Source organism: Sinocyclocheilus rhinocerous, unplaced genomic scaffold (genome assembly GCF_001515625.1).
Source record: "Sinocyclocheilus rhinocerous isolate Xijiao unplaced genomic scaffold, SAMN03320098_v1.1 scaffold2252, whole genome shotgun sequence".
Classification (NCBI taxonomy): Eukaryota; Metazoa; Chordata; class Actinopteri; order Cypriniformes; family Cyprinidae; genus Sinocyclocheilus; species Sinocyclocheilus rhinocerous.
Genome location: NW_015650091.1, coordinates 720642 through 736216, shown reverse-complemented (window position 1 = coordinate 736216; position 15575 = coordinate 720642). Strand labels below are relative to the sequence as shown.

The 15575-nt window shown below is 36.6% G+C and overlaps 1 protein-coding gene and 1 pseudogene across 1 annotated transcript in view; one reads left to right on the top strand and one right to left on the bottom strand.

Moving 5' to 3' along the window:
* Positions 1-4841: 4841 nt before the first annotated feature.
* Positions 4842-9163, top strand: LOC107711518 (5-hydroxytryptamine receptor 4 pseudogene; annotated as a pseudogene).
* A 3590-nt stretch (positions 9164-12753) lies between these two features.
* Positions 12754-15575, bottom strand: part of LOC107711521 (alpha-1D adrenergic receptor-like) — a 10972-nt gene continuing 8150 nt past the window's right edge. The window contains exon 2 of the mRNA XM_016516509.1: positions 12754-14122. Coding sequence (XP_016371995.1) covers positions 13569-14122 — 554 coding nt within the window. The 3' untranslated portion in view covers positions 12754-13568. The remainder of the gene's footprint in view (positions 14123-15575) is intronic.

Below are 15575 nucleotides of genomic sequence, written 5' to 3'. Positions count from 1 at the left end.
CCTAAGAGAGGTCCTGCTTCCAAGCAGACCCTCAGCAGCTTGGTATCGCTGAAGGCGTTCCCCCTAGCGTTTTCCGATGCAGCGTCTCGTTCCCTCGGGGAACCATGGTTACATTTACAAAGCTTACACTTGAAAGTTTACTGTTCAAGACTCCGAATTACTCAGACTGTTATGAATTTGGAGATATATAAGCTCAAACATAAAACAAAAACAAAAATATAAGAATACATTTTTTATATAAAAAATTTCAGTTAAAAAAAGATTCCAAAGTCTTTTGACTCTAATCACTCATGGATACTTAATCAAATTCAAATCCATTTATCCCATTTTATATCTCTTAAATGTATTGCGAGCTCCTGTGCAGAATTCAAAGATAATCATGTTTGTCTTGTAATTCATTTCTTACTTAGGTTGCTGCCTGCTTCCTGTAATATAATATGTAATGTATCCCTTATGTAGCAACGGCACTCATCCAAGACCACTTTAGCAATTTCCCTCCGGTTAAGATTCTTGTCACGGAAGCCGGATCAGTGTCCTCTGAAGAACTTTCTTACAATGAGCCAAGACCCCAAATGGGTGATTTGTTTCACGCATTGAAAGTACTGATGGGGTTACTTCCTTCTTATGATCACCCTGTTGTGTCGGTGTAGTTATAAGTTACATACAGGTCATGTTTAGAGTAGAAACAGTTTGCGCAGTATGTTTGATTTGGCTTTTTGCCTGGTTAGCACTGGCATGCTGTGGACAGTCATTGGCTGGATGAGTAATTATGGGCGGGGCTAGCTCCTTTTTTATGAGTGAGGCAGTGTTGGGTGAGAAAAGTCTGTAGGAGATGTGCCTAGATGGACCTGGGCTTTCCTCGCTGACCTGTGACCGGCTCCGCAAATCAACCTCCAGAGCCTGTCAATGTCTCCCTGCTGACCACTCCACAATTGTGGTCTGTTTTCTTTTGTGATGACCTGATAAGCTGCTGCCATGAGTGGGTTTAAATACTTGATGCAGATCATTGTTCTTGTTACATAGATGCAGCAGAACAGGAGAGTTTTAACCCAAACATCCTGGAGCAGATTGAAGGATATCCTGCTTTCTTCAGCCAGTAAAAGACAAAGACTGTTAATGTTATTGTTAATGTAAAAAAAAAAAAAAAAAAAACGATGCAGAATATGCAGTTTATGTAACACTTTTTATGAATGAATAAGTGAATAAGCACTGTAGCTCCAAGATACAACTTTCCTATAGTAAAAGAATAATAATACAAAGAATTTTGAAATGCCCAAAATGATTATACTGCCTCTTTGCCTGATTGAATAGCTGTGTTTATCTTACATAATCTGTATTATTTTTACACAAATTATATTGTTAATATTTACTAAAAAATATAATATTTTCAACCTAATATGTTTTGTTTTCTTTTTTTCTCATTTTAACACCCAAGTTTAAGTGCTATATGTTCTATTATGTTAGAATGCATTATATTCTCTTAAGCTTTAATCACAGAACTTTAATCACAGTATTATGGGTGCTAATACAAATATTTATCAAACAGTATAATCAATTACAACGTGTCTTATTAAATACATGTTCATATTGCAGTGGATGGATGGTGTAATATCAATGTCAAAACAATGGATGCATAAACGGATGGATAAATAGATAGACAAATGGATGGATGTATGGTTGGTTGGATAGATGGATGGATAATGGATGGATTGATGGTTAATTGGGTGGATGGATGGTTAGTTATTTGGATGGATGAATGATGGAAAGTTAATTGAATGGACGGATGGTCAGTTATTTGGATCTATGTATGGATGGATGGATAGCCCATTGCAACCGGCATGTGCAACAATGTAATGTAGGCTGTGGTTACCTCCAATGAATTCTGCTGCTTTATAGTCATACAGTATCCTTGATCATATTCATAATTAACAAAACTCTCATTATACAGGATTCAATGCGACACATCCCTGCCTGTTGGTCTCAGTATGCTTTTTCAATAGCACAGATGCTTTGTGCCTCTCCTGACAAACACTCACATTACATATGAATGACTGGGCTGGAGACACCGCTGGCCAAGGAGTGAGCGTGTCTTTTATCTGGGAGCAGTTGAAAACCCCACACGTTTAATTAAAGCTCATCCTACACACTTGAAGGACTTGAGCACAGACAGACGTTCCAGGTATCTGGAGGGCAGTTTCACCTGCCAGATGTAACACAGCAGGGGTTTCTGGAGGGGAGAAGGAAGCGCATAGCATAGTGGGCTTGAAAGGATGATAAGCAGGGTTACATTTGGACTTGATGAATAAGTCGACAGATATAAATATATGGGTCAAGTCAATTTGATCTGTATAGTGCTTTTCAAAATACACATTGTTTCAAGGCATCTTTACAGAAAACCATGATATTAATGTTTATCATATCTTACTATCTTCATGCCTAATAGTCACATTTAGCAGATTAGAGCTGAGCAATAATATAGTTTACATTTAGCAATTAAGCAGTTGAGATTTGCTATATAGTATCACCCTATATGAGTATACTGTCTGTATGTGGATAAAGTTGGACATACCTATACCATTTATATAAATTTTATATAAAGAGCTGGGTGAATATAGTTACATTTTGTGACAAAATTAAAAATTGGGCAGTGTAGATTTGCTATGTAGTATATATGTGCATGTGTATATTTTTGCATATAATGTATTGAAAACAGTAGAACGTAAAACCCTTCATTTTTTTAATAAAACAAGAATTTGTTCACATTTTTTCTTTGAGCAAATGCAGTATGTTTAAATTAAAAATTGTATAACGTAATTCTAAAGTTCAGATGTGTTCAAATCATGTCACATGGCACGATTTCCATTAAACATTATTCAGTGCATAATTTATTAATAGTTATTTGTATCTTTTGCATTACATTAGCAAGCAAGCCGCTTTCAGTTAGCCAAACCAGTGGAAACATTCATTCAGGCATTTTATTTTCACAAATAATAACAAAATCATATGATTTGAAAAATTATTGTTATTTGGAAAGACAGAATGGGAATTAGGTTTGAGTGGGTTTGTGAATAGTCTTGTGCAGAGTGTGTAGCTTTTATTCATGCCTTAATAATCGTGACAATTAACCTTTGCAGTTACAATGCCTTCCATGTTATGTGCTGTGTGAAGTGTAGTGAGTTACTGAATGCTTTGACATGCATAACCTTACACCAGTTATGCTTAATAACCTGTCAAGGTCGTTTAACCACCTTGAACCACCTTGTGTTCTTTCCCAGCGTTCTGGTACTTTATTCAATAACTGCACATCTTGTTCTCATAACTGTTCATGTTTTGAAAACAAACAAACAAACAAACATACATACAAGCAAACAAGCAAAATAATAATAAAAACAAAACAAAAACAGACATTTTATATAATGAGCTGAGTTATCAGAGCTGTGTTGTATATTTAAACAATCTCATTGTTTGAAAGTGGTTTGTTTTAAGTGCCTGACATTTTGGTTGTGGAAAAAAGGAAAGAGGTATTATAGACTATTTCCTTTTTTAAATTTTAATGGATAACGCATAAAAAAACAGCACTGGAGCTCATCTCATCTACTGCAATTGTTCTCTGATAGGGTTAATCAGGCATCCTGTGACACTGCCGTAGCGAGTAGAAGGGCTGCCATAAGCAAATGTTCACAATGGATCCAAAGGAATATTTTTTCCCCTAATTTTATCAGTTTCAATATGCTAAGCAAGCAGCCACAACACTTAACTGTATTGATGTTTTAGGCTTGTACCATTATTACCATTGTTTGTTATTGTTATTATTTTTATTACTTTATGCATTGAATTTAGGATGAAATCTGCAGTTTTTTGCACTTAATTTAAAGTTGGCAAAATGTGTTAAAAAAGAGCTGAGCATTTCAGAGTTAAGGACAAATAAGTATGTCAGAGATGATAAAAAAAGGAACATATGAAAATGTAGTTTAAAATGTGTGCAAAGTTCTTAGAAAATGTAACATTTGCATTTATGTTGGTGTCACATTTTTTTTTTGAAGATATTTGACAAAAAAAAAAAATATATATATTACTTTAAAATGTAGTGTGGTGTAAAGTAAAGACAAAACAGTAAATGTAATGAAAAGTAATGTAAAAAGTGTGATATAAGTGATATGTGTGATATATTAAAATATATATTAATAGTTTTTAATATTAATAAAATAATAATAATAATAATAAAAAAATAAAAATAATAATAATAATAATAATTATTATTATGCCAAACTACCCACGCTAATGACAATTTCAAGAATGGCCTACAAAAATTTTCAAAATGAATTTTAATGCATGCATTCATCATTTCTGTGGAGTCGTGTGGGCACAGATTCCCTATGTGCCTGGCCAAAGCCTAGAGGAGCTAAACTCATTCTGAGATCAGAACGGAATGCAGTGTGTTTACTGATGCTATCTGTGAAATCCAGACAGTCAAAACAGCAGTATGTATCCTTCTACTGCCCGAAAGCAATTATTTCATGTGATTCACGAGTACAATTTAGAAAACATGTAACCTCTCTGTTTATTTCCTGTTTAGTCTGCATTAGCCATACTGAGAAATGGCGAACAGTGCAGGAAATCTGTTGGATGTGAGGAATATTTGCATAACAATGCCCAACTCTTAATACCCAACACACAGGCACCCACACACACACGCCCCCACCTACATTCTGATCAAGACGACCGTTTTAGAGCTTATTAATGTGGCGTATTCAAAATAACACACACACAGGCACTTTACCATCCTCACCTCACAGATGGAGCTGCCATTCAGTAGAAATAGAGGAAACAAGAAGAGTCAGTTAAACATGGCATTGTAAAGAAAGACGAAACACTGCCATTTAGGTGAGTAGATCATCTCTGATTTGAGCTGTGAAATTGTTATTGTGATTGTAACATGCGTAAATATGCCTTACAAGTCATGGAAGGGCTATTATTATTATAATAATAATCATAATAATAAACAATTTTGTATTTATTTATACTTTATTATTATTATTATTATTATTATTATTATTATTATATATTATTATAGCTCCAGTACTTATATGGCATATGTAAGCGTGCTAATAATAATAATAATAATAATAATAATAATAAATACTTTTATTTTAATAAATACTTATTATTATTATTATTATTATTATTTACTTCGTATTTTATTTTTTTATTTTGTTTTTACCCTTTACAAGTACATTTTTAATGAATATTTTTAGTCTTTAGGTATTAAAATCTGGTATGTCTAGATCAATTCCAGCATTGTTATTTATTTATTTATTTTTTGTTTACATTATCATGAACCCTGAATGTCCCCTCACTGATCCACTTTATGACTGACAGGTCTGTTCGTCTCCTCGTTAGTGTGGGAAGGTGAGTTTTATGCAGTCGCTTTTGGTAGATTATTAAAATGTCTGACTCAAATGGACATTCCTGCCCTGTCCAGTCTCTCTATCCAATTCCTAGAAAGTAAAGTAAATACATATTTTAAGTGAGTTGGCAGAATGCAGCAATTAGATTTGGGTCAATTGTTTTGCTTGGAACGCGCCAGAGATGGGTTTTGTTCAAGAATAACAAACAAAGCAACTGATAGCACAATCATGTTGGATTTCCAGTGGATTTGGTTTAAATGTACATTTAGGGATGAATGGCAAGTCCTTTGTGTTACCTCCAGTAGTGGTTAGTTAAGCTGAAAAAAAGTGCTTAGGTATTGTCCTACATGATAACCCAGAGAGAGATTTGGTTATGGAACAGATAAATGCTTTGGTCTGGATGTCTTTTATGAACTGAATCAAAAATGGCCCCATTACTTTATTATGCACTTAGAAATAGTCTGTTTACATTTGTGAAGCGTGGGGTAGAGTTTAATTCGTCATGTTTAAGATGGATAATGACCACACACACAAGAACACATGTACAATATCTGTTTCTCCATGTTCCTTTACAAGTATCTTTAAGCTGTTTTCAGAACAATGCCTTGATGGTCACAGCTTTACTGCAAGAGTGTCTGTGCAGGATGTTTTAAAGCTCACCTGCTGTGTCTGAGTGGTCAGAGGGATAGAGTGTGTGTTTGTGAGCGTATCTAAGCAGTATCTGCAGTCCTAACCTCCCAGATTGGTCATTTTGTAACGTTGCAAATGACATTACTTTTGAGTGTAAATTGCAATGTGCAATATAGCATGCACATTATGCCATTTCTCTATTTTTAGAGTCAATCTTCATTCTTCATGCCCAATCAGTTTCTATAAAACATTTTGTCATAAGGACACTGTGTATACATACATACATGCAATACATAGCACAATTTTATTATTCATTATATGGATATTATTATTCAAAGAATAGCTCACTCCTAAATGGAAATTTTGTCAGTGTTAACTAACTCTCATTCTGAACCAATATATGCAGTTATATTTTCTGTGGAACACAAATTATGATTTTTTAAAAAGTATCTTTATGCAGTTTTTCATATAAGCTCATGGTTACATTTGTCAAGATGCACCAAAAAAAAAAAGAAAAGAAAAGGAAGACGAAGAAAAAACTAAACCAAACAAACAAAATAATAATACTTAGTCCAAACAACTTGTGCGTTATATTCCACATTCAAAATGGCATGGGACAATCATAATTGAAGCCAAAACTGCACTAATTCTAACAGATGTGGTCTGGGTTTAAAAAAGATCCATATAGCACAAGAGTTGTTTTCTTGTTCTGTTTGGAGATGGACAGATGTGGTCACTATGAATTGCCATTGTATATGGAAAGAGCTGCGTAAAAGCATTTGTGTTCCACCGGGGAAAAAAAGTTAAAAGGTAAAATGGTTTGAAATGACATAAGGGACATAAATAAAGACTGAATCTTCATTGTGGGTTTAAAAGACAATTAATATTTAATAGAACAACCAAACTGAAGTTACTTTGAAACAATCTGTAATGGATGAAGTGCTATACAAATAAAGGTGACTTGACTTGATTGCGAACACTAACTAATACTGCCATAATTGTGTCATTAAAAAAGTGTCATAATTACTGATATCCACACAGGAGCCATTATATAGATCCATTAAATAGTAAAAGAAATAGCGAAGAAAATGAAATTATAATTAGAATACAGAATGATAGAATGACTTTTTAAATGACAGTGGTAGGGAAGTGCAAAATGTAAACTGCCTTTCCCTGTCACACGGTCCCATTGGTGGTAATTAAATTTTTATTATTACTGAACTAAAACAATTTTTTCCCCACTATCTTTCCTTTTTCCTCTCCTTCAAACATCCCCAGATGTTGTTTTCAGGTTCTGTCACAGGCTGAGAAACATGTCAATCACTGGGAACTGACACTCTCTTCCGCATGACTGGATCTGAGAGAATTCATTGGTGGTTTTTATTTAACATGACGTACATTTTACATGAAGGATGTACAATGGAAGGTTTTTTGATAACATCTCAAATATGTTATTTCTAGAATTTCATTAATTGTGTAACACATTATACCATTCCTTTTGAATTGTTTCCGATAACGAAAATAAATGTGTCAGATTGCATGCTTTCAAACTCGTGTTTTTGCTCACATCCCAATAGGGACTGAGTTCAACTTTAACAATGCTGATGACATTTTAGGTATGTGCGTTAGGTATAATCTTAAAGGTCACAATGGGGCACACTGCAGGGATACAATTCCTGAAACAAGGTTGAGTTGAGGGGCCTTTTATGATTCTTGGCCAATATCCAGAACTAAAGGTTCCAAAATATTGTTTTCATTGCAGATTTGGCTTTGGTTTCCCAATCTGTTCTGTGTCCCCAGCCTTACAGGAGCTTCAGGGGCAGTTGTCACTTAGCAAAAATATTAATGGTGAAATAGACTGATTATTATTGTGTGTTGAAACGACACAGCCATTTTTGTTCTCATATATCAGTATGGCAACACTAGACTATCTCGAACAAGCATTCTTCTTCTTGGTCTTCTAAAACACAGCATGTTGTGAGAACAAAAAAAGCATTTATCAATGATTATGGGAATGAATCTTGAATGCATATGTCTCGTTTATCACCAGGTCGAACAGCATGGAAAACTCCTCGGAATGGAGCAACATTTCACTCGACTCTGATTTTGAGCCCTGTGCCACGCTGAGGAGCTCCGGTTCACGAGTTGCCCTCTACGTCTTCATCATCACCGGGATCGTCTGCACTGTTGTTGGCAACTTCCTGGTGGTTCTCGCCATTGCTTACTTCAAACAGCTACAGTGCCCTACTAACTCTTTCATCATGTCTCTGGCTGTCGCTGACTTCCTGGTGGGCCTGGTGGTTATGCCATACAGTATGGTCAGAACAGTGGAAGGATGTTGGTATTTCGGCCCAACCTTCTGCCATCTTCACTCCAGCTTGGACGTTATGCTCTGCACGGCCTCCATCTTCCATTTGAGCTGCATCGCTTTTGACCGCTATTACGCCGTCTGCAACCCTTTGGTGTATTCATTTAAGATGTCCCGTGAACGCGTGGGTCTGCTGATTGTGGTTTGCTGGGCCATTCCATTCCTCATCTCCTTTGGCCCAATCCTCCTCGGGCTGCACAAGCTTGGAATGGATGTTCCTGTGCCTGAAAATGTGTGCATCTTCTTGGTTAACCGTGTTTATGCCGTCATGGCATCCCTTGTTGCATTTTACCTGCCTATGGTGACCATGTTGGTGGCCTACTGGAAGATCTACAAAGCGGCCAAGCGGCAAGCCATGCAGATAAGTGCAATGGAGGCACAGATGGCAGCAGGTGTGGGCAAGGACTCGAGCAAGAAACAAAAACATCGCAATTCTATAAGGAGGGAAAGTAAAGCGGCCAAAACTCTGGGCATCATCATGGGGGTTTTCCTTCTCTTCTGGTTGCCCTTCTTTACTGTTAATATTGTCGACCCGTTCATTGAGTACGGGACTGCTGCTGTGATATGGGACGTGTTCCTGTGGTTAGGGTATGTCAACTCCTCCCTAAACCCTTTCCTCTATGGTTTCTTTAACCGATCCTTCCGTAGGGCTTTCCTCATGATCATGGGCTGCAGAATATGTCTACATGGCACAGCTCAAGGAATAGACCTCTCTCACTCGAAAAGAGATGCCAATGAGCGCACTGACAACCAGTAGACTGTAGTGGTAGTTCATCTGTTTTAGTAAAATATCCCAAACTCATTCCTGTCCAGCCCATATGGCAAAATGTATTTTATATAAGTATATATTTACGTAAATATAATAATATAATAAAAAAGCATTTACAGTGTTTTTTTGGCCAAAATATAGTTCAAATATAGTCTTCAATGTCCTTGTTAATGTGCCCGCCTTCCATGCCAGAAATGCCAGTTCGAATCCTGCTCAGGGGTACGTTTCCCAAAAGCATTGTTAGCTAACTATAGGGCATTTCGCACCGCTTTAGTTCCAGAACTAAGTACTAAAGTACTGGGACGATTTTGCGCGAACTATTTCCCAGTACCATTTAAAGGGTTGCATTCGCACCGACAGTGTGTACTAAGAAGTAACGTAAGCCGGTCGACAGCATCCTCATTTGTGCGCTGAGGGCGTTTTCATACGCGTTTGGCCAATCAATGTCTACTTGCGTCGCGATTAGTACCAGTTGTGCTGGTTAGACCCTGCTCCGGAGTAGGAGCTAATTTGGTTCTCGAAAAAGTCAGTCCGGTACTAAAATCGCACCCAGTTCCGGCGGTGCGAAAACGCCAAAAAGTGGGTAGTTCCACAATTAGTTCTGGTATTATGAAAAGGTTCCCGCGGTGCGAAAGGCCCTTATGGCTGCAAGTTCCACTGAACTCTAAAGAAACGACGGGACACGTATGAAGAAATGTAACTAAAACGTGAAAATTGGAAATATATTTATGTAAATATATTTTAAAATCTTGATTAGCAATAGACCATTTTTGTATATTTTAAAACTTAAAATAGATCTGAAAATATATTATTGCTGTATGGGTGACCATATGTATTATTTGTTGTAAGACTTTAAAATATTTAAATGATTAACACATTATGGAATCTCATTATCTTTTTTTACTGTGTGAATAAATTAGATGTCTGGCCTGCCTTCATCATTTTTTCGCAGATTTGGTGCTTTGCAGCACACAATCCTTAATTCTACTTCATCTATTGCCAACACTAATGCAAAGTGTATTCAAGGTAACAAACTGAACTTTACCTTTTTATATTGGCAGAATTATAAGCATTCTGTGGAACAAGATGTAACAGTTGAATACTAAAACGTTCTAGTATGTTCAACAAACTATGGCAGCATGAAATAATAAACAGAACGAGGAACAACCAGGAACATTTTTGCTATTTGAGGGTGCAGTTACAATGCACTTACCCTGCACATAAAGTGCCTATCGAAAGAAACACTCCAAAGGCATGTGACACATCCTCCCCTGTCACAGGTTAGCACATCAGAGTAATAAATAAAATATGTATGAGAACAAATCATTTTATAAAGCTGGAAATTAAATCTCAGTTGTGATCACGTTTTCTTGATATAATTCTTATGAAATGACTGGACATGCCGGATTGGCCCCAGCTGGTCTGCCTGCTTCAATAATGAGGTAAGCAAAGATAAAGGAGCTTGGGGCTTAATAATTATTATATGAATTATAATTATTAATATAATAATTATTATATTAATTATTATTAATATAATAATTTTGAAAATGGAAATTGTCTCAGGAAAACATCCAGTATCATGCTATTTTTGTTTTTATTTTTATTTTATTTTATTAAGCTAATGTCCTGTTAACTCTGTTCTTGGACCATTCACTTCAGTGCTCTTCTTTTTAGACATTTCTGGCACTGCTCAGCGAGTTCTAAGGCAGTGAAATGTACGTTAAGTCATTTTTGTGACAAGTCAAAACATACAAGTGCTTAGCTAAAGGAACCCATTAATAGGAACTGATATTTATGCTGGTGTTAGTCTTCAGTAATCCACAGGAAACAGGGGAGGGCAGGGAATCACAGTGATTTACTCTTCAGTAAGTTCTCAGAAATCTTAAATAGAAAAGGAAACCACTTTTCAAAAACAGTTTGTTCGCACATACAGTACGTTATCCTCACAAGTCACCTTCACACCCACAGTCTTGTCACTTTTATAATTAAACATAATGTGAGATGATTCAGACTGTTTTTAGATGCTGCCTATTAACAATTGTGTTTCCAATTCTGTTGTAAAATTTTAGGAATTTGCAATTAATTTACATTAACAGTGACCTCTACTGGCCATCTTAGATTTTTCATCATTAATGAGTCAATTAATGCAGCAATAAATCAGTTGATAGGCTGACCGATTTAGTTGTGCAGAGGCTTCTTTTTCATGTCTCAGGAGACATCATAGAGTTCTCGTTAATGTTTTGGTTAAGTATCAACTTTGTCTCAGATGTTTCTCCTAAAATTCCTTTGATAAATAAAAATAGACAAGAGATGAGAAAGAGATGTGCAGTAAGAGTACAAAGTTATAAAATGAATGTGGATTTTTCACATCCTGACAAATCTGAGCACAACATGTAATACTGTTAACTCTCTTCAGAGACATGCAATGAGTTTCAGGATGTCTTAGTATCTGGTATGTACTGTAAAGCCTTAATAATCATGTTCTCTGGCATGATTTCATAATTTTCCACCAAAGAGCATCTTGAATGGAAGAAAGAACATCTGACCTTTTGTACAAAGGAGCCACAAATTTGCCTATGTGAGTAGTGACTAATTTTAAAGGGATAGTTCACCCCCCCCCCAAAAAAAACTTTGATAAAGAATATCTCTTTGGATTTGAGACTTTAGTCTTTACAACTTTACAGATCTTCTTTATGCACCAAGAGCTTGTAACACTCCAAAGAGAAAGGAAAAAATGAAATCGCATCATATGACCCCTTTAAGTATTTAATTTAATTTAAAGTAAAGTCTTGTTTAACATTATGCAGGCCTATTCTTGGAAATGAGCTGGCAGCAGAAATCACACAACAAAACAAAATGTTATCATTTCATGTTAAGTAAACGAGTAAACAATTTAATAATGCAATTGAAAACAAGGTAATTGATATGACAACTAAAAACAACTGACGCTAACAAAATTAATAATGCAATTTCAATATTCATAAGGATTGATTTTTAGGTGTCGTCAATACGTCAGTTTTGTATGTTTAAAAGTATTTTTACGTTTAGATGCTGAAAATACGTCAGTATTGTAAGTTTTAGTGCCTGTAAAAACGTAAGTAAATGTATGTTTTATGGAACCTCATTTTATGTAAAATACATACGAGTTATCATGAGATATAGTCATTGTATCTCTGCACAAGACTTGGATCAAACTGCTTAATTAATTTGAATTTGTTCTATGACATCTTTATAACTATTTTGGATATTGTAATTTTGGTTACCTGGACTTGAATGGAGGGAAAATATCTTAAATTGTGTTCGAAGACTAACCAAGTCCCAACTAAGTCTTACGAGTTTAGAACAACATGCGGGTGAGTAAATGATGATTGAATTTCATTTGGGTGTGCTTTAAGTATTTCTCAGAAGAAAAGTCTGATAAGATAGGTATTTGATTTTAATGTAATCATGGCTACAAATTACATTATTTAAGGTATCTAATCTGATTTTTCTTTCCTATGGGATGGTTGTTTGAATAAAATGGATTCATTGTTTTCAGGATTCAACAAATACACATATTTGATCAACTGCATGCTCTTTTCAGATTTATTATGTTTAATAGTTGACACTGAAAGACATTATCACATCAGCATAACAAAGAAACCCAAAGCTTTTCTCAACAACACAAAAGCTGAGTTGGAGTCCATCAATTTTGATTCTTTTTTTTTTTTTCACTGTTGGTCCTTTTAGGGATGACTTAAATCTCATGGTTGAAATGAGAATAGCATGAATAGCACATGAATAGCACAGTATTGAACTACCCTCTGTAATACTGAAAACATCTGCACAAAATCTAAAGGTATGTACCTCTGAATCAATTTTGAATAATTTAAAAGTGAATTCCACAGCAATCTGCGAATCACAGTCATGGATTCTCTCGAGTATATCAGTCAAATATGTTTTCCATTCACACTTAATGGACAACAAGTCACAGAAATTGTAACAATCTCTCTTTGTGAATACAGTTCAAACGGTTGCTGGAGTTTGAAACATCAGACAGATTATTTCTCAAAGGTCACATGGACAGCACGGTATACAGATACCCAGCAGCTATGAGTCTTTTCGTTCTGATCCAGTGCAGATAAATATCTTTTCCCTCATAATTTTTCCATTCAGTGTACTTTTCCCACTTTTAAAGAAATATGTTTAAATTATCCATGTAAAAATACATTAATCTCCTTTCACACATTGTCCATGTCATTTTTCCTCCTACTTGCTTTTCAACTGTGTTGAAGCTAGCACTTTAAGACATAACAAGAATACTAGTCTTTGAGGAAAAAAATCTAACAAATTTTTAAGAACTGGCAATGGCTCAGAGCTCTAAGAGAGAACAGTCAGTAATCTCCGTCTTTGTTTAGATGTCTGTTTCCTTCAGGCCGTAGCACTCTGTGAGGTCGTAGGTCTGGTAGCCGCTCTGATCGACGCAGTCGTTATAGATCCCCATGGAGACCGTGTCAATCTCAGTCCGGGCCAGAGCAGACGTGCTACTCTTCCCTGTCCCGTTCTTAATCTTATTGGAAAGGTTGTTCATTTTCTCCTTCAGCTGGAAGGAGGACTTCTGTAAAGGGGGGAAGAAGCTCCAGCTCTTCAGACTAAGAGGCCGGCTCTTGCTCTGGCAGGAATAGATAGAGTTACCGCACTGCTCGTGAAAGGGAAATCCAGAGCAGTAGTCTCTGTGCGGGTCCCTCTGGGCTCCTCGCATGGCTGTTCTCCAGCGCTGGTCATAGAAGCGGCGCAGGATGCGGCGGCGGCGCTGGCACTGGCAGCGCACCAGACGGGTGAAGGCACGCTGGAATTCCTTGCTCGAGCAGGCGTAAATTATGGGGTTAATGCAACTGTTGAAGTAGCCCAACCAGAAGATTACTTTGAACACCATCTCAGAGGGCTTCAGAGCTGGGAAAAAAGAGCCTGAGGACGCAAAGAAAGAGAAAGAGGTGGAAAAACATTTAGTTATCGGCTCAAGCAAGATTATTTGCATGGGAAATAACACTGTGGCTCAAGTAAACTTAGCCTGAAGCTACCATACTCCTCCCACACATTGAAAAGTTCAAATCCGTGAGTTCACCGTTTTACATCATGTATGCCTAATTATACCCAGCAGACAGATTATATAATTTGCACATTGTTTTTTTCCTTCAGTTCGCTGGAGAAGTCTAATGCATATTAAATAGTACGTGGCATGTCTTCTCAATATCTTTTTGAAACTATTTCTGTTTTTTTCTGCCTGTAGGAGATGTGGAACGATGCCAATATGTCGTTCCCCAATTCTCCTCCAAACCAAACAAGCACTGTTACCTTTGATAGACTGGCCACACAAGGCCATTAGTCATTATAATCAACATGAACTGCCATTTGCAACCCATTTCACTGCATTATAATTTTGATGCGTTTGTGAGTGAGGGATGTTTAAAGAAAAAAATGCAAGGCAAGATTTGATTTTAATCCATTGGGAATTGATTGGATTGTGAAAAGTGGGCGGACCAAATGCAGGCTTTATAAAACATTACTTAAATAGCTATTTGGCTATTGGTTATCATTAGCCAACCTGACGTCAGTGGAAATAGAAAGTCGTTACAGAGGAGAAGCAAGTTGTTGCATTCTGATCAAAGATTACAAAAATAAATGGCTTTCTTTGGAATAACATGCACCAATGAATTGTTCACAATCAAACCAGAATCACATATTAAATATGGATAATTCACCCAAAATGAACTCACCCCCACTCTTAAAAATATAGGTTCTTAATTAGCATTGGTGGTTCCATGAAGAACCTTTATCATCCATAGAACCTTTCCATTAAACAAAAGGTTCTTTAAGAGAGTAAATAGGCCCATTTTATATTTCATGTTGACTTTAAATGCCAAATCAGTCTTTTAGTTACAGCAGGCCTGCACAAACTTAAGATACAGATCATGAGATTTGGGCTGGATGGATCTGGGCTCACATGGAATCTCTCTACATAGCGTCTCTCTTCACATCCTCTCCTCCCACACATCTACACTACCTGCACATTTCCGCTGCACCTTCGACAGACACCACATATGTTGCCAATATCTCCTCCCTGCCTTGTTCCTTCCCCACAGGAAGTGAGAGGAGGCTAGCGCTGCATTATCTCACACATAAAACAGTTGTCATCGCCCATGCCATGCATTTCAGTGTCACGAGAGGTCAGAATACCTCCCTGTCAGCGGTGATGTATAAAAATAGCACTAGAGGGAATAGGTAGTAGGAATGGACTGGGAATAGTGCGGTCTTGTTGAAACAGATTTTGATGAACAAAAAAGAAATGCTGTTCTCCCTCTTGGCCAGGGGCGGACTTACCCATTAGGCAAAGGTAGGCGACCGCCTTGGGCCCCCAAAA